At 46.5% G+C, this 27,446-nt stretch overlaps 1 protein-coding gene across 1 annotated transcript in view; it reads left to right on the top strand.

Annotated features, from left to right (window-relative positions):
• The first annotated feature begins 516 nt into the window (after positions 1–516).
• Positions 517–27,446, top strand: part of MRE11 (MRE11 double strand break repair nuclease) — a 60,449-nt gene continuing 33,519 nt past the window's right edge. Inside the window, exons 1-2 of the mRNA XM_083171340.1 lie at positions 517–746; positions 5,137–5,285. Coding sequence (XP_083027466.1) covers positions 666–746; positions 5,137–5,285 — 230 coding nt within the window. The 5' untranslated portion in view covers positions 517–665. The remainder of the gene's footprint in view (positions 747–5,136; positions 5,286–27,446) is intronic.

Below are 27,446 nucleotides of genomic sequence, written 5' to 3'. Positions count from 1 at the left end.
TGATTTATATTCATCTCAGGACTAAACATTCATAATCACATAAATGGTTTCATTATATATTGTAGCAGAGAAAACCAAGCAATTATATTGCTGCTATACCTACTCTTTAATCGCTTTGCTGTGTTTTGTTCATTCTTGTGCTCGCCTCACAATTTATCATTTGTTTTTGGAGTTTTTTGACCTTTTTTAAAGTAGATGATGATGATTTTCTAGATTTCTTTATTGCCAATGCTTTGTTCTACTTTATAACCGCAATTATACGCTGCTGCATCGCTGCATGAGGTGGCATTTATGTGTGAAATTACAAGAACTGACTGGTACATATTCATTATTTGTATTCTTGTTCTAGGCTTTGTGTTGGCGCTGCATCCTGCACGGCCTAACCATCAGCTCTTCTGAACGTTCTTCACCTTCGCATTGAACATCACCTGACACTTGATGGTGTGGTCATCTGTTATCTACAAATCGGTCTGATTAAACATTCAGAAACATGCAAAGTTTAATACATACATTTTTTTTAGATTATAAATTATCTAAAAATTCAAAGTAAGATTTCAAGAAAAGATTGTATCCTCTTTTTCTTTTAGACTTTTTCTTTACAGACTTACAGCGATGATGAGGACACGTTCAAAATCCTCGTGGCGACCGACATCCACCTGGGCTGTATGGAGAAGGACGCGGTGCGGGGAAATAATAGTTTTGTGACTTTCAATGAGATCCTCCTGAGTGTGGCCAAGGAGCAGGAAGTAAGTGCGGCGTAATTCCCTGTAATAGCCAATCACGTGTAATAGACCAGTGTCAGGTATTACTGTGCCGCTGTAATTATCCTGCTGGGGACACTGGGAACAGAGGGAACACGGAGTGTGACTGCTCACAGGGCGCAAGCTGCTATTATATAGGTGAGCGCCATTATCTATATAATGAGGTTAATGCACAGTAGTATAATGCAGCATCTAATTCATTCGCACCCGTAGATAATAGTCTGCCGTCACTGGCAATTGGGATCTGTAACTGTACGAGCCAACAAGAGAATGGCAGCGTAACAGCCGGGATAGGAAATATTTGCTGGTTGTGTATGGCGTTATAGAACCACAGTCCATGTGCTGTGATACTGCTCATCTCTGCTGACAGGTTCTGTCTGTTCCTTCTCCTTCTAGTGTCTCCGTGTATTTAGGTCATTCACAGGTGTCACTGGTCCTCTTATTGTTAGAGATTATAGGGTGACATTAATTACCCCTGACCGGGGCGGGTTGCATCGCAGAACCGTAGAAATGCCAGCAGCAGCAGTGAGACCCTAGGAGGCTGCAATGTTGTGTTTGCCCACCTGCTCAACTCTAAATATACTCGCTCATTGTACACTCACCCGCACCCTGCGGCTTATCATGGTAAAGCCAAAGAGAAAAAATGCGTTTCTTACACGGTGCGATTGCCTTTCAATTAGATCTGGATTCGATCAATCTAATGCATTGGCATTGAATACAGCTGAAAACCAGTCAATTTAAAAAATCCTATTCAGAAGACTGGGCGGCCACTCCTGCACACATCACATCGTAAAGTACAAACAGTATGTGCAGCCCGTACTTTTTGTACTAGATTGAATCGCATCTAGTTGAAAACACATAGGGGCAGATGTATGATGTGTCGTTATGGGGGAGAAGGGGTATCAGCGCACGTTATGTGCACTGATACCGCTTCTCCCCCATGTATGAAGCGGCCGGGATGCGGTAATGGACAGGGGCGCTATGCGCCCCTGTCCATATCGGCGCTGCTATCAAAATGATAGCAGGCCGAATGTATGAACGGTCAGCATCGCTGACCGTTCCGCACGAAGCCGGGTTTGGCTTCGCCAGCATCAGGCTGGCGAAGCCCTATCTAAACAGCAGGGACAGCGCTGTCCCTGCTGTTAGGTCTGGGCTGCGCTGGGGATCTCGCGTGAACAGCGAGATCCCGCGCATGCCCAGTGCGGCCGGCCGGGGGACAGGAGATAGCGCATCAATTGATGCGCTATCTCCAGAAAGGGACATCACCGGAGGGGGGAGTTAGCGCTCTCCCGCTTCGGCAGACAAGATGTTAATACATCTTGTCGATGTCCCTTCCTGCTTCGCCTCGCTATTGAGGCGAAGCAGGAAGTATCATAGCGGCGCGATAAGCGCTGCTATGATACATCTGCCCCATAGGGCCTTATTCTAGTTCACTCTTTCTGACAAAATCCTTCTTAGATGGACAAAACCATGTGCACTGCAGGGGGGCAGATGTTACTTGTGCAGAGAGAATTAGATTTGGGTGGGGTTTTACTTCAAAGTGAGATCTATATTGCAGTGTAAAAATAAAGCAGTCAGTATTTTCCCTGCACAGAAACTAAATAACTCACCCACATCTAATTCTCTCTGCACATTTTACATCTGCCCCCCTGCAGTGCACATGGTTTTGTCCATTTAAGAAGGATTTTGTCAGAAAGAGTGAACTAGAATAAGGCCCACAATGTGTTAGCGTATCGCATGTGTTTTGAGCTAGATGCAATGCAATATAGTACAAATTGCGCAGAGAACATCGCACCATGTGTGGGCACCTTTAATCGAATCATGTGTAATCCCTATTAGAGACTTGAGGGCACATGTATTAAGCCTGGTAAAGTAATAAAGTGGAAGGTCATGACTTGCTAGCCAATCAGCTTTGTTTGAAAAATGACAGTTAGGAATTGATTTGCTGATAAGTATCACCTTCCACTTCACCTCTTTTCCAGGATTAACCACAGGGGTGTCATGGCCGTTCCGATGGCCTTTTCTGGGCATACACAAATCAGCAGTTGTGAGCTTACTTGCTATGGGAGAACTGCTCAGTCTGTGCGGGTACAGAGACACTCACACTCTGCGTGATAACCTGATCTACGACACCACCACCCCCCCCCCCCCATCTCTCCATCTCATGTCCACATATTGGGTCAGAGACAAAACAATTGGCGGTGCAGCTGGTGCATTGCACTGGCTCCCATGGCAATGAAGGGGCCCGCAGTAGATGGCAGTATAATTATCTGATAGGGGGCATCAACAACATGATCGGCTCTGTATGGTGCTAATAGATAATCGTTAATAGTCCAATAAGCTTCGTGGGGGGGGGGGGAGGGGGTGTGGTGGTTTCCATCCATAGTGTAGTTATCGGCCCGGCGTGCGTGTTGGCTGCGCTGTCATGCAGTCTGTGGCCAGTGTACATTACATAGATCCATCTTCCTCTTACATACTGTCTGGCAGATGAGGAAGGCTCTGTATCTGTTATTATGCATTAAAATATAATGAGTCACAAATGATCTACACAAACTGGAGACTGATGCTGCCGGCAATGGATCTTTATTGTTATCATAACTAAGTTCTCCGTCGTGTATTTATTATGACGCGCCCTAATTACAGATAATTGCTGCTGCTATGAAGATTTCCATTTCTTAGCATCATTTGCATGTAATTGTGTTAGAGGAGTTCTATATAAATACATTATCCGACTGAAACAATCCTTCTAAGTGTATGAATTGTGTGTAACCAGGGAGTTTAGGACCTGCCCAGCTTCCCAGGTCATCTGTCGGAACATTTACAGAGACCGTCAGGTGTGGTCACATTGGGACCAATCCGGATACGTTTTACACTTGTATTGCACAGACTCATAATAGAGGCCCAATCATTACAGTAACCCCCGACTGTAACATGCAGGATAGCCTAGCCCCGCTGCTTTGCCCTCACTCTGACTGCCGCCTGTCCTGTCACCACACCCACTGCTCTGCCCCAAACTCCCTCCTCGGCACTTTGCCCCATCCCATTACACACCCCCTCTGCTCCAGCCCGTCCGCCAACCACTCCCCACCTCCACTACATCTTATCCCTCCAACCCCCCAGCTCAGTACCGCTCTCATACTCTCCATGTCCCTGCTACTCCTGCACAGCGCTAGGTCTGTACTGTCTCCCCAGCAGTGAGAGGCTCTGGAATAAATAATATTAGGAAGAGAGATTGGCAGATGTCATGAAGACGGGATGCGGTCATTTGGTCTACTGCATTATGGTCGACAGTCATTAGGTCGAATCCATTAGGTCGACATGATAAAAGGTCGACATGACTCTAGGTCGACATGGGAAAAGGTCGACATGATTCTAGTTCGAAAGGTCATTAGTTCGACAAGGTCATTAGTTCGACATTGTCTATGTCGACATTCACAAGGTCGACATGGAGTTTTTCACTGTTTTTTGAGCCAACATGTGCCGACAGGCGGTATTTCATGCCCTACCATCCACTTGGGCGTGGTTGGAGAATAAAATAGTGTGCCGAGCGTAGCGAGGCACCGTGCCCGACGCCTAGCGAGCGCAGCGAGCGATGCGAGGGGATGCAGTGCACTTTAAACTGTGTCCATGTCGACTGTGTTGACATTCAGGTAAAAAAACAGTGAAAAACCCCATGTCGACCTTGTGAATGTCGACATAGACAATGTCGAACTAATGACCTTGTCGAACTAATGACCTGTCGAACTAATGACCTTTCGACCTAGAATCATGTCGACCTTTTCCCATGTCGACCTAATGGATTCGACCTAATGACTTTCGACCATAATGCAATAGACCAAATGATCCCAACCCCATGAAGACATTACAGTGTCATGTAAAGAGAACAATCACATTGGCCTGTCCTGTGTCTGTGCTCTGCATTAGCTGGTATAGTACATGCTGATAATATATGAATTCATATTTTTGAAAGTTTTTCCACCAGTTCATATAAAAATTCAGTTACAGATATTTTTTCAGAGGCAAGGGCGTAACTGCCATGGGTGCAGGGAGTGCAGCTGCTATGGGGCCCAGATCTGAGAGGGGCCACCTTCCCTGTCACACTTACAGCTGCACTTTACTATGGGGCCTGCAAATATCTAGTTACCCCCATGTTTAGAGGATTCGGTATGCACAAAGGTAAGCCTCAAGTCTTGTAACCAGTGAAATGTCCATACACACCCAGTTCATGAAATAGATTTGGTAAAGTCGTCAGCAGTTTGGGAAGGAACAGACCTTATTGTACAGACCAGGGGTTCTTTGATGAGGGCAAATTCCAACTGTTAATAGTTTTATTGTAAACTCCTGTTTCTCTTTTCTTTTCGCCCCTAATTTTCAGGCTGACTTATTGCTGCTTGGTGGAGACCTTTTCCATGACAACAAGCCGTCCCGGAGAACCCTGCACACGTGTATGGAGCTGCTGAGAAAGTACTGCATGGGGGACCGGCCAGTCCAGTGTGACCAGTCTGTTCATTTCAGTTACAGCAAGTAAGTGTATTGGTAGAGGAGAGTATAATTAGTTCTGCATATAATACCCCGACTTATTGTACACGTCTCTCCTTGGTATTTGTTTTCTAGGAACCCGCACACCTGGTACACACAATGAGAATAACCCCCAGCAGCTGTCACTGGTAGCTGCAGCCCCAGTTATTATTGGTCTAATGCATACCTCCCAACTTTTGACCTGAAGAAATAGGGACAAAGCCGCGCGAGCGCCCGAAAAGGGGGCGGGTGTATGCAAATGAGGGTGCGACTTATGCTAATTAGCCGCAACCTCATTTTCATACGAGAATAGACGTTGTGCGCATGCTATTTTACTAGATTGGGGGGTCTCCCAACTGCCACCCCCCGCAGCGGGACAATGCCTGCCGCGGGTGGGACAGCGGGACAGGACCCGAAAATCGGGACTGTCCCTCTAAAATCGTGACAGTTGGGAGGTATGATAATGTATGGTGCTGGAGGCTGCAGCAATGCAGTTGGGTTTCCTGGGAGATTGCGTTACCGCACTGGCAAATCAGTCGCATTATCCATTTTAAAGGCTGCATAAGCTTCACGACCAATCACAGGGGCAGATTTATTAAGCCTTGTAATGTGATAAATTGGCCAGTGGTAACGCGCTTAGCTTCTGTCAAGTTACAAGCTGAGTTTGAAAAAATGACTGTTAGGAGCAGACTGGCTGCTGCTTCATCACCGGACACTTTATCACTTCACCAGGCTTAATAAATCTGCCCCACAGTCTCTTGTTAACGACTCGTGGTTGGTTCTCGTATCCCCAATGTTGTAGGAGGGACGTAGTATCCTCATAACAGAAACTTAATGTGTGTAGGTGCTAGGGCACTGCTGTGTGTGGAACAGCACACCATGACCATTATTATGTCGGGTCACTGGGTAGATAACTTTGCATCCCGTCCCATCTGCGAATCGATCCCACAAATGGGTCCCACGTGTGGCTGCATCGCAGATGAGACCTGTTTGTGGATCATAGTTACATGCGAACATCCACAGGCACGCACGTCATATACCGTGATGTCTGTGACAGTCCCATAATGCACCCAGAAGAGAGGCCATCTCTGTGCGTCTGTGTAGCCACCCCTTCAGTATACTCTTCAGCGGCATTTCCGATCCCAGGAGTGCATTGTGCAGGCGCCCCGGTGATGTCACTGGCACGCCTGCGCAGGGCAGCCAAGAGAAATCCTGGGCCCTGGTACAACAACTCCCTGGGGCCCCCACAGAGGGTGCTCCTCGCACACTTCGCCGCCGTCGCTGGCTTCCCCAAGCCGCGGCGGGGTCTGTGGACATGTTGTTACGCTACTGGTTCAAAGGTGGATGCTTAGTGAATGGCAGTAATTGCATTGACAAATATATATATATATATATATATATACACAAGGGCTCGACAAACAGGGACAGTGCGTTTGCTGAAGGATCGCACCAAAAATTAACACCGTAATGCCTATTACACGTCACACACCCATTACATATTATTCCACATGCCATAATGTCCGTTACATGTTATGTCACACACTGTATTAACCAGTACACATTATGCCATACACCATAATACCTATTACATGAGTTTGCGCTGCATCGGGAGGTAGTGCCGGAGCTAGGGTAGATGCTCCCTCTGCACTAGCTCCAACGTTCACTCCTGATGCAGCATAAGCTGTTGGGTCTGCTATGCGCACTGCGTACCTGCTCCCCCCCCCCCCCCCCCCCCCCCGTGATCTTATCTCAGACAGGCAGCTAGTAATAAACAATAATAATAATAATAAAAAAGTTGATCGTAGACAGGCGGCCGCTGTCAGTGCAGCTCGCACACCTGAGCTGACCTTAGGCTGCATCAGTATGGATCGTGGAACTGTCTCTAAACTGTGTAGAGACTTGGCTGCCCTGCCCCTACAGTATATATGCATTGTGGGCCAGCTCACAGCAACAAATATGGCAGCGGCAGGGGACGGACAGCAACAAATATGGCAGCGGCAGGGGACGGACAGCAACAAATATGGCAGCGGCAGGGGACGGACAGCAACAAATATGGCAGCGGCAGGGGACGGACAGACTGAAGAGCATGCCCTCATGCAGCAGCATGTCCTCCCATGAACCTTTTGGAAGTCCAACTCTGCCAGACACCATTCTCTTTCTTCCCCTAATTCAAAGCAATTCAAAGCAGCAAATACATGGGCGGACTGACAGAGTCCAGAATAAACGTGGAAGTGTATATAACATAGACAGCACTCTGAGGTCTTATAATACATTTAAAAAGAAATCATGCAGGTCCGGTTGTTAAACGTATTATAAGACCTGAGTGCTGCCTGTGTTACATACACTTCAACCTGCATACCTGTATGAGGAGGGCACCGGAGGAGTTGTGACATATACCAGCAGTGCTGGACACAGCTACCGTTGTTTGTGTGTGTGACCTTTATCTGCCCCCCAGAAGCCGGTTACCTGGTGGTAGGAGAACATAGAGGAGGCTGGCAGCAGAAGCCAGAGGCAGGTGCTGGGTGAATACTGAAAGGAAGAGGGACCTGGGATAGAAAAAGGAGGAGCTGGCCTGGGCACAGGAGAGGAGAGGAAGGGCCAGCCTGGAGTGGATCTCAACTGATTGGCTGCTGGTCCCAGAGGAGGGGCCAGCTACTGTACAGTAATAAAGAATGGGGCTGTGTTGCTGTGCTGGAGCTCAGCAGTGTGATTACTATAATATAACATTGTGAGTGTCAGCAGCGCTGGGGAGGGAGAGGCTATAGGATTCAGCAGCCCAGACCAGCCACAGCTGCCTAACCAACAGCAGCAGTGGCATAACGCATAAGAGATTTAACCCGTGTAGCTCCGCCCCCTCCCGAAGCCCCGCCCCCATGCACGCAGCTGCCTGCTGTGTCAGTGTGGAGTGGACAGTGTCTCATCAGGGTCGGAGAGCAGAGCAGCGGCAGCCACCAGCCGGGCATGTGGCAGACTGGCAGTGCAACTAGGCACCCTGCACAGCACGCCACTTTCCTCTCTCGCGGTCCGGCTGCTGCTGCAGTCTACAGACTGTCACACAGTCAGACAGAAGCTCCGCAGCGGTGGAAGTCTCTGTCACTGCCTGCACACAGTGACAGGCTGACACTGCACTACTAACCCGGTCTCCAGTCCCTGATTTCCCTGCGCCCCCGCCCGCGCTCCGTCCCGCTGCACAGGTGACCAGGGCGGCACACCTGCTGCCTTTTTAAAAAAGTGTGTGTGTCCTCGGACCCGGGCCCCCCTGACAGGCCCGGGCCCAGGTAAAATGTACCCGCCCCCCCTGCCTCTTGGCGGCCCTGCGCCTGCGCACTCACGCAATGCACCCCTGGGACCAGCGATGCCGCTGTAGAGGATCCTGAAGGCCGCCATGGACATCGGGGATGAAGTAACTATTAAAAAAAGGGTCTGGGGGGAAAAATGTTGGTTTTTGGAATAAACGGATAAGGGAGACCCGACCTGTATTCACTGGCCTGATTGTAGTCTGCTCTGAGCTGTTGTTGGCTGCTGAGTTACAGATGCATCCAGTCTCCGTACTCCATGCAGCCTGAGATACCTGGTGTGAGTGAGCCGCCACGTCTCGTGCAACTCTGCTACCGTCATGTGTCTTTTTTTTTTTTTTACAAAAATGCATCTTAGTCACAAATCTTTGTGACTAAGATGCATGAGGAGACTGCACTGACTAATGTGATATGACATATATCCTGAGTCTGTATACGGAGCAGAACCGAACATGTATTGGAGAACGCTGCAGCGGCTAGATTCACATTCAGAGACTCAGTCGCTCACAGATAGGCAACTGTCATATGACATTAATCAGCAAAGTCTCCTGGTCCAATCAGCAAAGTCTCCTGGTCACATTGCGTTGTGACTAAGATGCATTAAAAAAAGTTGCAATAAAGACTCCCGACGCTAGAAGATTTAACACAGCCTGGCGTCCCGAGAGGGGCTGTTTGGCGTGATGTATGAGGACACGTGTATGCCCTATATACACCGTTTGTTGTTCCCTCTTGCACTGAGTACGTTGATGCTTCTCCTGACATTCCTGTCAGTATAATCCCTGCCACACTTATCTTATAAATCCCTTATGGACAGTCCGAAAACAACATTTTCTCAGTAATGTCACTGTATAATTACATCTTCCCCCAGTGTAGTCATTCCACACAATTTATGGAAATTAATGTCAAGAATATTCTTTCCTCGCTGATTAATAAGGGAATAAATGTCAGTTTTACAAAATTAAGTTTTGCATCCTTGTAGAGAGCGTCTGTAAAAATGGTGATTTATCAAATTCTAGATGATACTTATGGGTCTATTGTAAAGGTCTGAGAGGAATCTGTCAGTGACATTCCCCATTACGGCTATTGTCTGCTGACAGAGCCATGACATAGATCTCTCCTTACACTGGACATTGGGTTCATTCCCCAGATGTACGTCACCGGCTGGTGAAGCTCCGTCTCCCAAATCCCTTCTGTCTGTGTCTAGACTCTGGGAGACGGGTTCTCTCCTTACACCGGACCCGCAGCGCATCGCATTTTATAATACAATTGGATTGGATGTATTGTTTTTAAAATGTAAAATAGATATATTTTTAAAAGACACATAAATATTCAGTGTCGTGATTACTGGGGCAGCCCCGCATGCAAAATGTGCTACACATGATAACCGGTGCCGTAACCTATAGCAACCAAATCGATTGTAATTGGCATTTTTCTGCTAGTGTTCATAACTTGAAAGCAAATGTCTGGTTTCGATCATAGGGTCTATATAGTAAGTAGGTTGACCTTGTCTAGCAAACAATTGACGCAAACAGAATGTCGACACAAAAATAGTCGACGTGAAAAAGCCAACATGAACATTTCGTATTTTGGGGGCTTCAGTTTGTAAAATTAAGCACGTAGTGTACTGTGTACTCACACATGGCCCGCGTCACTCCCCAAGCTCCCGGTATACTATGCCGTTCCCAATCATAGGGCAGTATTAAATCCCAACCGAAATTCCCGCCTGTGGAAATAGTTGCCGTTGCCTATTCAAGCTGCCATTACCAACAGCATTGAAGGCAGATTTTATCAAACATATACGACTTTAAAACAAGTCGGATCTGGGCACTTGTGGAGTATCACGGCTCCCACGACCTTGATCGTATGCTGATCGTATGCTAAAAAATCGCATCGCATACGATCAAATCGCATGCGATGCGATCGCACCCGATATTGCACTGAAATGCATCAAAATGCATTGAAATGTGTAGTAAACTTGTGAAATGCCCCCAAATGCCATTTTTCATAGTGTACCACCCCCACTATCAACGTCAACCCGAAGCGTGGCGAGCGCAGCGAGCCCACGAGGGGCGGCGGTACGCGTCCTACGACCTTTTCATACCCCCACTATCCACGTCGGCGTGGAGTTGAGAATAGAAAGTGTGGCGAGCGCAGCGAGCCACCGAGCCCGAAGCGTGGCGAGCGCAGCGAGCCCCGAGAGGGGACGTGGATACCTTCACTGCTATACGCGTCCCCTCGCAGGCTTCACAGGTATCCGCGTCCCCTCGTGGGGCACGCTGCACTCGCCACGCTTCGGGCTCGGTGGCTCGCTGCGCTCGCCACACTTTCTATTCTTAACTCCACACCGACGTGGATAGTGGGGGTATGAAAAGGTCGTAGGACGCGTACCGCCGACCCTCGCGGGCTCGCTGCGCTTGCCACGCTTCGGGTTGGCGTTGATATTGGGGGTGGTACACAGTGAAAAATGACAGTTGGGGGCCAATTAACATGTTTCATACTAATTTTAATGCATTTGGATGCATTTAAGATTAAAAACGTATCGCATCGCATCGGATGCCATCGTATGGCATCCGATGCGATTGCATACGATTTTTGACCAAAAATGCTCAAAAATCAGTAATAATCGTATACCATCGTATGCCACTACATATGGCATACAATGCCATACGATGGGAGCCGTGATACTCCACAAGTACCCGGATCTGTTCTGTCGACATTCCGCGTCCGTATTTGACACTCAACAGTCAAACTGAGGGAAAATGACCCGGGATTCCGAATGTCGGGACGTTCCGACAGTCAGAATCCCCCTCATCTTTAATTTTTTCACATGGTAATCATTGCCATGTTGAGCTTTTGCTTGTGTCATCCTATTGTCCATTTTGACCTAATGTATGCCGACCAATAGTGGTCAACCTATTGACTGTCATCCTAATGTATGTTTACCCAAAGTCCGGAACCCAAGCTCAACATAAGAGCGGTAGAGTGGCCTCTAGTTCTGCCCTGACACATTACTGTGTTCTAGATAAGGAGAGATGATGCCGCACGGGAGAAACGGCGCAGATTACGCCAATATTTACTATTGGATTTATGTCATTGGAGTTATATTTATTATAAACTTTGCTTATGTGCAGTGGCGTAACTACATTTTGGGCGCCCCCCCCCCCCCCCGCCGTTAAAGGGAGGGCGCCCAGCCACTCACCCGCCCCTCCGCCCGCCGCCCGCCGCAGTCTTACCTAGGTTCAGTACGCGCTGGTCCCGGCTCCCTTCTTCTGCTATGAGGACCACCACAAAATGTCCGCCCCCATACAGCAGACAGTTTCAGAGAACTGTGTGCTATATGGGGGCGGCCATTTTGTGGTGGTCCTCAGCAGAAGAAGGGAGCCGGGATCGGACCAGCGCATACTGAACACAGGTAAAGACTGGGGATGGGGGGGTTTGTGGGGGTTGGTGCGGCGGGGTGTAACGTAACTATAGCACTGCAGCCCCCGGCGCCCGCACATGCATAGCGCCCCCCCGCGGTCGCGGGGGCTGCGGTGCTATAGTTACGCCCCTGCTTATGTGACAGTCTAGCTAACAACAGGGGTTCCCAATCTTTTTTGAATCACGTCACCCCTAGGCCCCCCCCCCAAAAAAAATTAGATTGGGTTTATATTTGATTCTTAGGGTCAGTTCTGTGGTAAAGGGCAGGATTTGCTTCTGTTTGTACACATTTTATGATTGGCAGCCACCAGCACTGGTTTTGCTCATAAATAATTAACCATTAATAGTTTGAGTTGGTCCTGAAACACCAACCCAGGGCACCCTTGCATGTGTCCCGAGGCACCCCAGGGTCCACGGCACACAGTTTGGGAACCACTGAGCTAACAGCTACAGATGTATTACTTTCTGGTTGTCTGTGCGTCATCGCGCATTATGCCCGGCACGATTGCGATGATCCGTGACCAGCGCTGGCAGTGTGCTCCTCTGTTGTCCTTGCCAAGCGTTGGATCGTTATCACAAGGCTGACATTCTTTAATGTGGGGCTTGGAGAATTAGGTCACTTTACTAGTGTTTATTCTAGAGCCCTCCCCCTGTCTCAGCCCATGTAGTTCCTCTTTCCTCCCTAGGGTGTCACTCTCTGCTCTAGTGCTTCCATCAAAGCCTAGCACTGAGATACAGACCAGACTGTGCTAGAAACACCAGATCAGGACAAGAGAACTGCACTGGTATTGAAAGGTGCAGGATACACCTTAAAAACTGTTAAGCTGATCACACACTGCCCGATATATCATTAACAATTTGCACAATACCGGTATTGTTAACGATACATTGCGAACATCGGTCACTGTGTATGCATCGATTGCTCAATATTGTTCTCTCACGGCACCGCATTCTGACAATATAATCAGCGACTGCATGTACGGAGTGGGAGGAAGGGGGATATCAGTCAGCGATACCGGTAAGTGTGTTTGCATTATATCGTCATTTAATTGAGGCACAGCAGCACTTTCCTGGTCTAAAGATGGGTATACATTTAGCGATTCCCGCGGCCGCTGATATTGTTAACTATATCGATGTGGCCGTGGGAATCGCTAAATGTGTACCCATCTTTAGACCAGAAAAGTGCTGCTGTGCCTCAATTAAAGTGGTTTCCCAACAAATCGCACCCCTGGTTATACCTTCGGCACTATTAATGTGGCGCTGTATTAAATCAACGCACTTTCTCATTTGCTTACACCGCTTCCCAAAGTGACCCTGATGTGCGTGTGATTCGCTGCGGGAATAGGTGTGTTCTCTGGGGAGCCGCAGAACCGCCGCAGTAGTTACTTGAACCAATGATGTTACACCGCTTATCTTAGACACGGTGACAATGCAGGCCTTACCGGATCGCAGGCTGAATCGCTTTCCATTCCACTGCAGGGAGAATGATCCGATCATGGTGCTGGCCAGTATGCGTCTGCAATGGGAATGCTGCTGTATGTGTTTCCTAATGTGTGCGCATCACGCTGACCCATCTTTTCCCTTGCCAGTGCGGCCATCGTCACCAAGGCTGGCCGTTACACCTGCATTAGGCTGGGTGACAGGGATCCGCCTGGCACAGCCATCCCGTCTGTATACTCAGAATAGGGAACACTCTGGATAGTCCGCTGTCAGATGTTCTGTTACATGTGTGTGCACTGTTCACACCTGTAAAAACATATAAAACATATGGAGAGAAACGCCCGGAGATATGTAATGATGTGTATGTGCAGGTGGGGCAGATGTTACTTGTGCAGAGAGAATTAGATTTGGGTGGGGTTTTACTTCAAAGTGAGATCTATATTGCAGTGTAAAAATAAAGCAGCCAGTATTTACCCTGCACAGAAACAAAATAACTCACCCAAATCTAATTCTCTCTGCACAAGTAACATCTGCCCCACCTGCAGTGCACATGGTTTTGTCCATCTAAGAAGGATTTTGTCAGAAAGAGTGAACTAGAATAAGGCCCTCACTTAGAGATAATAAGAACAACACATGAAGGTTTATTTTGGTATAGCAAATATTGATATAATACACCAGTGGTTCCCAACCCTGGTCCTCAAGTACCCCCAACAGTGCACGTTTTCCAGGTCTCCACACAGAATCACAGGTGACATAATTATCTCCACCTGTGGATCTTTTAAAATGTGTCTAAATAATGAGTGCACCTGCTGTGTGACCTGGAAAACGTGCACTGTTGGGGGTACTTGAGGACCAGGGTTGGGAACCACTGTACTACACGCACAAATATAGATACATGCTCCTTTCTCGGTTTCTTTATGCATATAAACCTGTATTCTCCTATGTGTATCGGTTTAATTGCATTTATTTTATTTATTAACAGTTATTTCAAATTCTGCAGCGCTTTCATTTTATGATATTCCTGTTGTAATGCTCTGTACGGTGCGGACTCTTGTTCTCCACCTCGGATGGCTCCCAATATGATTAAAATCACCTTGTGGAATGTGCGAGGTCTAAACGATAAGCTTAAACGCACGCTAGTGCTTAGACAGATACGTAAATATAAATCTGACATTATGGGGGAAATTTACCAAGATGGATTCGTAGAAAAAAGGTGTATTCGTAGGGAGAAATACACCTTTTTTTTACGAATTTGTATTTTTGGGATTTACAATCCCGAAAATACAACAATTCGTATTCCTAAAGATGGAACTTTCGTATTTGTATTTACAAATACGAATGTCTACACCATCGATAGGATACGACAGAAATCACCATTAAAAAGAATGGTGGTTCCTGATGTACTAAGCAGCCATACTGATAATACGGCTGCTAAGTGGTGTAAAACACCCACGCAAATACGACAGGAAAATACACCTTGCTTTCCCTGTCGTATTTGCTTTAAGCCTGCACGGATCAGTCAGATCCGTGCAGGCTTTAGTGTAAAAAAATATTTTAAAAAAATATATATAAAAAAAAAATCGGCGTGGGGTCCCCCCACAGCTGTAACCAGCACCAGGCTGAAGGAGCAGGGGCCGGTAATTAAAAATCAGAGAACCCGACAAATAGGGGTTCCCCGATTTTTAACAACCAGCCCCAGGCTCCAGGTCCGGGGCTGGTTCCCAAAATACGGGGGACAAAATGACTAGGGGTCCCCCGTATTTTGGGAACCAGCCCCGGACCTGGAGCCTGGGGCTGGTTGTTAAAAATCGGGGAACCCCTATTTGTCGGGTTCCCTGATTTTTAATTACCGGCCCCGGCTCCTTCAGCCTGGTGCTGGTTACAGCTGTGGGGGGGACCCCACGCTGGTTTTTTTTTTTATGTATTTAATTTTTCTATTTTTTTTACACCTCGCAGTCTGCACGGATCTGACTGATCCGTGCAGACTGCCTGTACGAATTCGTATTAGCGGCCGTATATATGGCCAGCTAATACGATTTCCTACGACATCGGTGGGTTACAAAGCAGTCGTATATGACTGCTTTGTACATTCCCCTCCGGAACACGACTTTGCATATGACTGAAACAGTCGTATGCAGTCGTAGGGGAAATACCAATACGAAAAACTAGGTTTTTCATATTGGTAAATTTCCCCCTATATGTCTAATGGAGACGCATCTGGTGGGAGCGAGAGTCCTGTCACTTAAAAAACCCTGGATAGGTTGGGCATACCATTTATCACATACCTCCTCCTCCAGGGGTGTTTCAATACTTATTCGCAAGTCTGTTCCCTTTAAGATAGAAAAGGTTAAAACTGATAAATGGGGACGCTATGTTTTCCTACTGTGTATGGTTCACTCTAACCACCTGATACTGCTTGCTCTTTACATCCCACCCCCATTCTCAGCTGAAGTTCTTAAACATGCCGCTGAATTTATAGCAGATTGCCCAGATGTACCTGTTATGGGAGTGGGCGACTACAACAACGTTATAGACCCAGCACTTGACAGCCATCACACCTCACGGACAATATATAGACCTGGTCATAAGCAATTTGTGGCGTTGGTAGAGGGGATGGGACTGGTGGACGCATGGCGTCAGAGGCTCCCCACCGCCAAACAATACTCGTGTTTCTCTTCTACACACTCCACGTTCTCTAGAATAGACTTGGCTCTTGTGACAAAATCCATTCTTCCCAACATACATTCCATTGAGTATGAGCCTAGGGGCATTTCAGATCACTCCCACTGTCCCTGGAGGTGCTGATGGAAGGAGATAGGGGTCATTCCTTCTGGAAGCTGAATCAGTTCTGGTTGACATGTATAGGCCCCGGTGACGACCTGGTAAAACTCTGGCAGGAATTTATAGATATAAATAGAGGTACTGCATCTCCCACGGCAGTGTGGGATGCATTTAAAGCTTTCATCAGGGGTTCACTACTACAGAGCATATCAACACTTAAAAAGTCCCATAAACGGACAGAGTCTGAATTGGAGACCTCTTGTAGACAGTTAGAGCAAACTTATTTGGAGGATGGCCAGGACGATTCTAAGCGGAGGTGGCTCTCTGCTCAGAGGACATGGGTGGATCATCTTAATGACAAAGCCAAATATAGACTGTTGCATGCCCGGCACTCGCATTATGCCTTCGGGGACAGGCCCGGCAGCTACCTGGCGAGAATAGCTAGCGCTGATAGAGCTAACAATACTGTTTGCCAAATATTCACTCCTCAAGGCGTTTCCCTAACTAAAACCCCAGATATTGCTGCCCAATTCCTAGATTACTACCGACAATTATACAGCTCCAAGTCGACATACGATGTCTCTGCCATTCAAAACTACTTAAACCAGATAGAGATGCCCGCTTTATCGCAGGAGGAGAGAGTAGCCCTTGACTCTCCCCTGTGCTTAGACGAGGTGGAGGTGGCAATTAGATCTTTCCCCGGGGGCAAAGCCCCGGGACTTGACGGTCTACCCGTAGACCTATACAAAAAACATATCGCCTTTTACGCTCCCATATTGCTAGAGATCTTTAACAAGCTATTTGCCAATGGTTCCCTCCCCAAGTCCATGTCTGAAGCCAATATCATAGTCCTACTGAAGCCAGACAAAGACCCAAGCAGAGTAGACTCTTATAGGCCCATTTCGCTAATACCCACAGATATAAAAATCCTAGCTAAAATTCTTTCCACCTCAATACAGTGATTACCCGCGTCATTCATAGTGACCAAACTGGCTTCATGCCGGGCAAGTCCACAATGATAAACCTGCGTAGGCTATTTACTCACTTGCAGGGCTCGCATGGGGACTCCCGCTCCTCCGTGGCAGTCTCTCTGGACGCAGCTAAGGCGTTTGACTCTGTGGAGTGGGAGTTCCTGTTGCAGACTCTCTCTAAGGTAGGCATCGACCCTGGCTTTATTAAATGGGTCAAGCTCCTTTACGCCTCCCCACAGGCCAGGGTTTCTGTAAATGGTTACGTGTCCTCTCCGTTTGCCTTGGGGAGAGGTACTAGGCAGGGCTGCCCTCTGTCTCCCACCCTTTTTGCCATTGCAATAGAGCCCCTGGCCTGTGTCATCCGTGCCTCCCCCGACGTGGGGGGGTTCTGGCTGGGACAGCTGGAGGAAAAAATCGCCCTGTATGCAGATGACATCCTTTTGTTTATAGCAGATTATGCCACCTCTATGCCCCCACTTCTCGAGATTATTGACAAGTTTGGTACCTATTCAGGGATAGATAAATCCTGCATCCTCCCATATAGAGGCGACATCCCAGATCCCCCGACCTTGCAACTCCCTTTGCAATGGGTAAACTCATTTAAATACCTAGGGATTCACATTTCCAATGACCCGGCTAGGTATATCTTACTTAACATTCAACCTCAAGTGGCCTACTTAAAGTCTAGAATTCAAGTGTGGGGTAAACTCCCATTAACAGTGTCGGGCAGGATCAGCCTGATTAAAATGACTGCTCAACCCAAACTTCTTTATGCCATGCAACATGCCCCGACCTAAATCCCCCTTAATCTATTTAGAAAGAAAGACGGACTACTTTCCTCCATAATATGGTCCGGTAAGAGGGCCGAATTAAACTTAATACCCTTACTCGGACGCGGGACAGTTGAGGTATGGCAGTTCCCTCTTTCAGACTATACTACCTTGCGGCACAGTTAGCTCACTTACTTGATTGGCTGGGCTCCAGACTCCCCGCTATACTTATGAGCGCGAGGCTGCCGGGTCTGACCCCATTGCAAATTTTGTTGAGTGATAATGTTAGGCTAACAGATATGCCACTGATCAGACAGGCCATATTGGTTTGGAGGCAGTCCGGTTGCCTCCTGTCTGCTACAGGGCTGGACCCAGACACCCCCTTGGATGGCTCCAGGGCTCTCCCCGAATTGGCGGGACTTCAAATCCGTGAGTTTTGGAGCGAGTGGGGGGTTACATCGTTGGGTCAGGTATACTCGGAGGGAGTGTTTACAACATTTCGACAACTTAGAGACGACTTCCATATACCCAATGTACATTTCTTTCGCTACCTCCAACTCAGACATGCTTGCCAGTCTCAATTTCCAGGGGGCTCGCCAGGGTTTACCAATTCACCTGTTAAAGCGATGTTAACATCGGGGGGCCCCTCCAGGGCGATTTCCAGATTCTACGCGGCACTATTATCTTTGCAACATAATCATAATATGCCTCAACTCAAGATGACCTGGGAGACGGATCTGGGCCCCATCTCGGATGAGGACTGGGAGACGGCCCTGCGTAGCCCTCGGTCCTCCACCCAGTCCTCTAGATTTCAACAGATCCAGTTGTATATTCTACACAGGGTTTACCTAACCCCCTGTGAGGCTATTGAAGATGGGAGGCAGGAGGGACTCTAGATGCCCAAAATGCAATTCCACCGAGGGCACCTTCTGGCACTTGCTGTGGAATTGTGCAGTTGTGTCGTCTTTTTGGCAAGAGGTCATAACTGCATGTGTTACTACTGGCATTCCCCGCAATATCTTTAACCCACAATTCTGTATATTAGCATTTCTTGATGTGGACTGCCTAGACAAATACCTGTTAAGATATGCTATAAACCTGTGCGCACTGGCCAAGGTGTGTCTGGCCAGAAGGTGGCTGGCATCAGAGGGTCCTACTCTGGGAGAATGTCTGGGACTAGTGAACTCAGTGGTTAGACATGAGAAATTCGTATATCTGTCCAGGGGGGCCGAGAGAGCGTACTACAAAGTGTTGAACAACTGGATTGATTCACAGTTTATGAATCACGACATCTAAATCCCCCATATATACTTATTTGCCTGCCAATTACAACGGACCTGGAGGAAGTCTAGATCTATGGGGGAGGCGAGCAGATCGGTTCCTTTCCTTATCACGAACCCAGTGCACCAATGGGAGGTACAATAACCAAAATAGAACTGTACAGCCTTGGCATCTTTATTCACAAGGATAGATACACAAATAGCTTTACTCAACTGACCTTTCATTTAGCCTATGCACCAAATAATATGTTTCATTACATACAAATCGGGATGTATATATATATTTTGGTTATGCAAATTCGTGCAACATGGAATTGTTTCCCTCCTTGAATATGTGTTTTCGAGCATTTGTAACTTGTTTTCTTCTTTTTTCTTTCTTTTTCCCTTTTTTTATGTTTTTTTGCTTTTTGTTTTTACTGTTTCTTGTTTGTAATCTGTAACAAAATAACTTTCAATAAAAATTATTGAATAAAAAAAAAAAAAATAATTCTGCAGAGCTTTACAGAGAATATTTGAACATTCACATTGGTCCCTTCCTCAATTGAGCTTCCAATCTATATTCCCTACCACATGTACATGGATTGTGGGAGGATACCTGAGTACCCACGCAAGCACAGGGAGAACATACACCGTCCGTGCTGCCCATTGCAATGTAATATGAAACCTGAAAGATGCTGACTGAATGTCCCTAAAGCCAGAGATTAGTTCATATATGGTTAGAAAAGATGGCGCACCTCTCTCAGCAGAGTGCCAATGTGCCAGTCTGCCCACTGAAGTTACCGCTGGTGACAGCAGCTTGTGGCTCCTAAATGGGCTTTTTAGTCTGTTGGCTTCAACTTTCTAAAGCTTGGAAGTTCTCTACATACAATTATTTTTTTAAACGTCCCAACTGTGACATTTGGAAGCTTCAAGGTCCCCTCTAGTACAGTGTTTTTCAACCACTGGGCCGTGGCACACTAGTGTGCCTTGAGTTGTTCTCAGGTGTGCCCCCAGATCTAGAGATGCCCAAACCAGTTTACAGCCACCACCAGTTCAACTGTTATTTACTGGTCTCTTCTTTTCATGTAAAGAGCCAATGTATTTTATTTTTGTTACCTGTGGGGACCAGTGTCATTTTTTTATATGGGGGGCCAATTGCTTTGTTTTTTTTCCTGTGGGGGCCAATGTGTTTTGCCCTGTGGGGATCTCACGGTGTGTCTTGGCAATTTTAAAATCTAATTTAGTGTGCCGCAAGGTAAAAAGGTTGAAAATCACTTCTCTAGTAAGTAACTGCTTCATATCCCGTATGTAAGTAACTGTTGGTCCACCATGTAAGGTAATGTAGCTGGACTTTCTTGCCATACAGTAGTTCCAGTGACCTTGTTAGGGCGTTCCTTGAAAGTTTCCTAAAATGTTTTATATACAGTAGTTCCCCAAAGCATTTGTATACGTGTTACTTTATGTACTGTATTATGTGACACAGATATAGGGCCTAGGAATTTGTGTTATTATTTTCTGACATTTCCTAAATATATCCTTTGTCAAATACAGATCCCTATTTTGGGCCTACTGTCAATGCTGGAAGCTCTGATAATAGCAGGTGTCCTGTGCAGCTCTCTAGATGACCCCATGATCTCATGTCATTAATAAGGAAGCTCCGTGTTTCCCCGCGCAATGTACTGTACATACAGTAGCGTTCTCTTGGTAAGCTGTGTACAGTAATTAGCCAGATCCGATAGTAATGGTGTCACTGTATCTCTAAGCTATTAGTGACAGCTGGGTTACTGATATATATTGGTCACATCTAGAAGTTCGGTGAGCCAGTAGCCCCAGGCTTACATATAACTAGCGACAGGAAGTCCCCATAGAACTGTCCTCCTTGTGTTCTCCTGTCTGTAAGGTGACTACATGTTTGTTCCTATGTACGTATGATCTGCTGTCCCCACTGTCTGGCACTGCGGAGCACCGTGGCCGATATCCATGACTATAATTATAATGACAACGTTCTTCTGCCAGTCTGGGAGACGTCTCATGTACAGTATACATTAGGAGGCGTTGGCTGTGTACGGCTTTATGTTATTCTAGGCATTTACTCTTATTCTTACAATGTATTGGGGCACTTGTTTCTCAGATGCAGCATTTTCAGCACAAAATAAGAGTATTCCTTTCAATAATCCCTTTCTGTACCTGTAAGTCTCTCTCCTCTTCCTCCTCATGGCACACCCACATATTTCATTCTGATTCAGATAGGAGCCCTGCAGACCTGAAATACATAGTAACACCCCCCCCCCCTCTCTTTATTAAAATATGCCCAGACATGAAGTGAATCTTTCTGTAACTTGGGGCAGACTGTGCCCAGTGCCCACCCGCTCTCTGCCACCACAGGCACATGATCCGTCCACCTTCCCTAGCGTCTCTCCTGGTGTGCGTCATCCAAAACTCAAGGTCTACTAACCGCTCTCCTTCCCCAAGCGGCACATTTACCTATCTACCAACTGTTCCATCACCACATCCTGTATTGTCTTTCCTCTGCCTGTTGCATTCATCTATTGTCCTGCTGGTTCATCCCAACAATTTCTACATTCTATTCCTGATATCTTTATAATTTTATGATATCCACATCGGCGTAGTGTTCCCACAGCCAGCGTAGTCAGCGTCCTTGTCAGAATCAGCATAGTGTTCCCGCGGCCAGCGTAGTCAGCGTCCCTGTCAGAATCAGCATAGTGTTCCCGCGACCAGCGTAGTCAGAATCAGCGTAGTGTTCCCGCGGCCAACGGAGTCAGCGTCCCTTGTCAGAATCAGCGTAGTGTTCCCACGGCCAGCGTAGTCAGCGTCCCTGTCAGAATCAGCATAGTGTTCCCGCGGCCAGCGTAGTCAGAATCAGCGTAGTGTTCCCGCGGCCAGCGTAGTCAGAATCAGCGTAGTGTTCCCGCGGCCAACGTAGTCAGCGTCCCTGTCAGAATCAGTGTAGTGTTCCCGCGGCCAGCGTAGTCATTGTCCCTGTTAGAATCAGCATAGTGTTCCCGCGGCCAGCGTAGTCATTGTCCCTGTCAGAATCAGCGTAGTGTTCCCGCGGCCAGCGTAGTCATTGTCCCTGTTAGAATCAGCATAGTGTTCCCGCGGCCAGCGTAGTCATTGTCCCTGTCAGAATCAGCGTAGTGTTCCTGCGCCCAGCGTAGTCATTGTCCCTGTTAGAATCAGCATAGTATTCCCGCGGCCAGCGTAGTCATTGCCCCTGTCAGAATCAGCGTAGTGTTCCCGCATCTCGCTTAAGTAGTTAGCATAGTCAGTCAGCACTTATTACATTGTGTGGGAACCATTGACCATTTTAACCTGCCGGACATGATAGGTGTGACCGGTGTTTCCAAGAACTGGCGGCCATCTCAATAGGTAGCTTTATCGGGAGAGCTGCCCTGTACATTATTAGTCACAGATATAAGTACATGTGCGATTAGTAGTGGCGCGGTAAGTACCGGGATGTACCACAAATGGTCGGTAAATCCCACCCAATACATACAAGAGAATACATCGCAGAGAACACTGCAAACATGCGCTCAGTCTCTTTCCATTATTGCGATTGCATTTTACCAGTATTCCGGTACGAATAGATTGATTCATCACATTTTTATTTAAAAAAATAAATAAAATAAGGCAAATAGAATAGCATCTGGCTTTCCAGATTTTATTTTACGGCACGAGTCTGATTCTATTATATTAGCACATTGGGGAACGCAAAACAGTGTTGGAGGATTCCTCCGTTTATTACTTGCAAAATGATGTCTATTGGAAATAAATTAATTTTCCAAAGTGTTTTATAGTCTGCAGAGAACATAAAAGGAAACCTCTATAACCCAGAGTATATTGGGAAATGACTGTTACGTTTTACACTTGCCGTACAGACTACATTTAAGCTTAGAGTGCGGAGTCCAATTTATTCTCAAATGTCAAGTACTCTTTTTCTTTTTTTTTCAAGATGTAGAAAGAAATTAAACAGGATTTATAATGCCATTTTTATACTGTAGAGTAGACATAAAAGTGGATAGGTAATGTGTAGAGAAATACAGGGATCAAGCAGCCTAAATAATTGTCTTAAAAAAAAAGAGAAAACAAAAAGAAAAGGTGAATACGCTCTTGAGAATAACACAGATCTGGAAGTGGTTTTCTAAAATCAGCAGCTAAACCTGCGGTCTGGGAAAGTGCCTCTGATTATACAGGACTCTTACCAGTTCTGTTACTGGGGTCTGGGCCTCTGATTATACGGGACTCTTACCAGTTCTGGTGCATTGGTCTGGGCCTCTGATTATACGGGACTCTTACCAGTTCTGTTGCATTGGTCTGGGCCTCTGATTATATGGGACTCTTACCAGTTCTGTTGCTGGGGTCTGGGCCTCTGATTATACGGGACTCTTACCAGTTCTGTTGCATTGGTCTGGGCCTCTGATTATACAGGACTCTTACCAGTTCTGTTGCATTGGTCTGGGCCTCTGATTATACGGGACTCTTACCAGTTCTGTTGCATTGGTCTGGGCCTCTGATTATACAGGACTCTTACCAGTTCTGTTACATTGGTCTGGGCCTCTGATTATACGGGACTCTTACCAGTTCTGTTGCATTGGTCTGGGCCTCTGATTATACGGGACTCTTACCAGTTCTGGTGCATTGGTCTGGGCCTCTGATTATATGGGACTCTTACCAGTTCTGTTGCTGGGGTCTGGGCCTCTCATTATACGGGACTCTTACCAGTTCTGTTGCATTGGTCTGGGCCTCTGATTATACGGGACTCTTACCAGTTCTGTTGCATTGGTCTGGGCCTCTGATTATACGGGACTCTTACCAGTTCTGTTGCTGGGGTCTGGGCCTCTGATTATACAGGACTCTTACCAGTTCTGTTGCATTGGTCTGGGCCTCTGATTATACGGGACTCTTACCAGTTCTGTTGCTGGGGTCTGGGCCTCTGATTATACGGGACTCTTACCAGTTCTGGTGCATTGGTCTGGGCCTCTGATTATACGGGACTCTTACCAGTTCTGTTGCATTGGTCTGGGCCTCTGATTATATGGGACTCTTACCAGTTCTGTTGCTGGGGTCTGGGCCTCTGATTATACGGGACTCTTACCAGTTCTGTTGCATTGGTCTGGGCCTCTGATTATACAGGACTCTTACCAGTTCTGTTGCATTGGTCTGGGCCTCTGATTATACGGGACTCTTACCAGTTCTTTTGCATTGGTCTGGGCCTCTGATTATACAGGACTCTTACCAGTTCTGTTACATTGGTCTGGGCCTCTGATTATACGGGACTCTTACCAGTTCTGTTGCATTGGTCTGGGCCTCTGATTATACGGGACTCTTACCAGTTCTGGTGCATTGGTCTGGGCCTCTGATTATATGGGACTCTTACCAGTTCTGTTGCTGGGGTCTGGGCCTCTGGGATGTGATGTGAAACCTGTGGCCAACAGTCACCTCTCTGAAATAATTGTATTAAGCCTTTATTGTTCAGGTAGTGTGAATGAAATTCATGTGGGAACTGACAGCGTAAGTCCGAAGATGAGTAAATGTCAGGATATGTGTATTGTATTTATACAGACGGAAACACATTTGTTGATACCCCTCTGAGGAAAAAATCCTATATATATTTTAATAAAATAACTTGGATGTATAAAAAGGAATTACCGCCCTGCGTTGTTTATTTAACCACTTACTAGCGAAGATTTAAAGAAAAGAAAAAAACACTGAGAAATTTTCATCTTTATGATGTCATAAAATCAATTTTATAAAAAATAAATACAAACTTAACATTTGTAAAAAAAAAAAACTATTTTTGTAAATCGGAACATCGTCCATCACCAGCGGAACCTCATAACGAGATACGGTCACTAAGTCTACAAGCATTAGGTCGACAAACATTAGGTCAACACCACTAGGTCGACATGCAGGAAGGTCGACGTGGGTTAGGTTCATTAGGTCGACACAAGTTCATTAGGCCGACACAATAATTAGGTCGACATGGGGAAGATCGACAGCCAAAAGGTAGACATGGGGTTTTTCACTTTTTTTTTTTGAGTGCCGACGTGCCAACAGGCGGTATTTCGTGCCCTACTAGGGCGTGGTGGGAGAATACGCGAGGCACCATTTCCGAAGCATAGTGTCCATGTTGACTGTTGACTGTGTCGAAATTCGGTACAAAAAGTGAAAAACCCCATGTCGATCTTTTGACTGCCAAACTTCCTCATGTCAACCTAAAGCTTGTGTCAACCTAATGACCAGTCCACCTATCCCATGTCGACCTTAATGCATGTCGACCTAGTGGTGTCGACCTAGTTGTTGTCTATCCAATGATCCATACCCATCATGACCATCGGAACATCGCAACTTCACAATTTTCTGGTGCAAGGAAAGGCGAGGTAGCATTTCCCCAGTTTTGCTGGGCTGCCCAATCAGCAGTGACTGGCAGCACAGAAGGCACGGGAGGGGAGGGGCATGGAAGCAGAGGGACCAGAGGACCCTTTGATAGTAGAACTGCAGTAATATTCTCTTCCCAGATCCGCACAGTGGGCTTTCTGACAGGAAGCATCTGATATGACCACGTCAGGGAAATCTCAGCCTGGTGTAGTTGCATCTGATGAAATTAACCTGCCACCACCGCTACAATTACTGCCTCACAGCGCTGAGGTAATGGGTTTGATTGCCACCGTGGCCCTAACTGTGCGGAGTTTGTATATTATCCCCATGCTTGCGTGAGTTTACTCCGAGTACTTTGGTTTCCTCCCACAATCCAAACATATACTGGTAGGTTATTTGGCTCCCAACAAGATTAACCCTAGAATGAATGTGTGTTCGTATACATGAGATAGGGAATATAGATTGTAAGCTCCACGGGTGCAGTGACTGATGTACAGTATATTAGTATAAATATTCTCTGAAAAGCGCTGCGGAATATGTGTGCGCTATATAAATAACTGGTAATACTAATAAAAAAACACTAATAAAACTATTTACAGTAAAAGGAAAAGGTGATAAAGTTTTTTATATTGTGAAGTAAATTGCACATTTTCAGTGCGCTTGTCTCACCCCTGGCCTAACTAAAAACTGAGGTGTGACACAAGGTCATGTTCCCACAGATGTCATTCCAAAGGCGTGAAACGGGGCATGGCCTTGTTCCAGCTAGGCCAAAACTCATTTGGAAATGGGGCGTGACCTTATGGGAGCTAGGCCACGCCCATTGTCTGCACGATGTGGGCTCTTTGTCTTACCATAACATTTTCTTGGGCTCATTGCCTCTAATTGGCTGGGCATCATAAACCCTTAATCAGGCCCTGTTTGCTAAAGTGCCCCAGCCCTCAGAGTATTAGAGTATATGGAAACGGAGGCAGAGAGTTTACCTCAGTCGCTGATTGTACTGATCACAGGAGACCTAGCACCAGACAGACTCACATGACAGAATGGCAGCTTGGCTGTCTCTCTCTCTTTAAATAACACAGTTAATACCGAGATTGTTCAGTTAAACCGTCATTTAGTTAAATAATAAAATAATTCCCGACATGTTTTATTGGTTTGTCCTCAGCTACTACTCTTGTATGTAGAACAGAGCAGCCCCCGCTGTGAGGCCACAGCCACAAGAGGTTATGTCATAGTTGTGTACTTCTGTATAACAGCACTTCAGCTCCAGCCTTCTGCTTTTATACTGAGAATGAACACCTCCGTATCCTTCTATATCCCAGTACGGGTGCATTATCCTGCCGTACGTATGGTACACGCTGTACAGAGGCCTATAAGCCATTTCACCTGAATTCCTCCCTTTTCTGCATTCAGTTTCAGTGTATAGTAAGTGGTTTGCCTCTAATGTATCCCTGCACTCAGCTATGTTTAACGTAAGTCCTTAAAGGGTCACATTTATTTATATCTAACCAATGCTTTTTAAACATAGAGCACTGATATCAAAATTAATTCAATACTAATAATAATAATAATAATATTTTTTTATTACTGGTTGTTACATGTGTCATATACCGACGTACAGAAGATTTTGATTCAATTTATGTATTAGCTTATTAGTGCTGTAGCGCGTAGAGGTTAATGTCCCAGTATAATAGAACATAAACGACTGATCAGTCTGTTTGGTATTTACTCAATGGTACTTTGCTTGTTTTCTGTAACCTTGGTTAGGACACCAGTAAAAAATAAAATAAAAATGCATGGAATTACTGTTCATGTGTTTAGGCTTGGCAGCTAA

This window comes from Crinia signifera, chromosome 2 (genome assembly GCF_055691185.1).
Source record: "Crinia signifera chromosome 2, ASM5569118v1, whole genome shotgun sequence".
NCBI lineage: Eukaryota > Metazoa > Chordata > Amphibia > Anura > Myobatrachidae > Crinia > Crinia signifera.
Note: the sequence above shows the minus strand (reverse complement) of the source record. Positions and strands in the feature narration are given on the sequence as shown.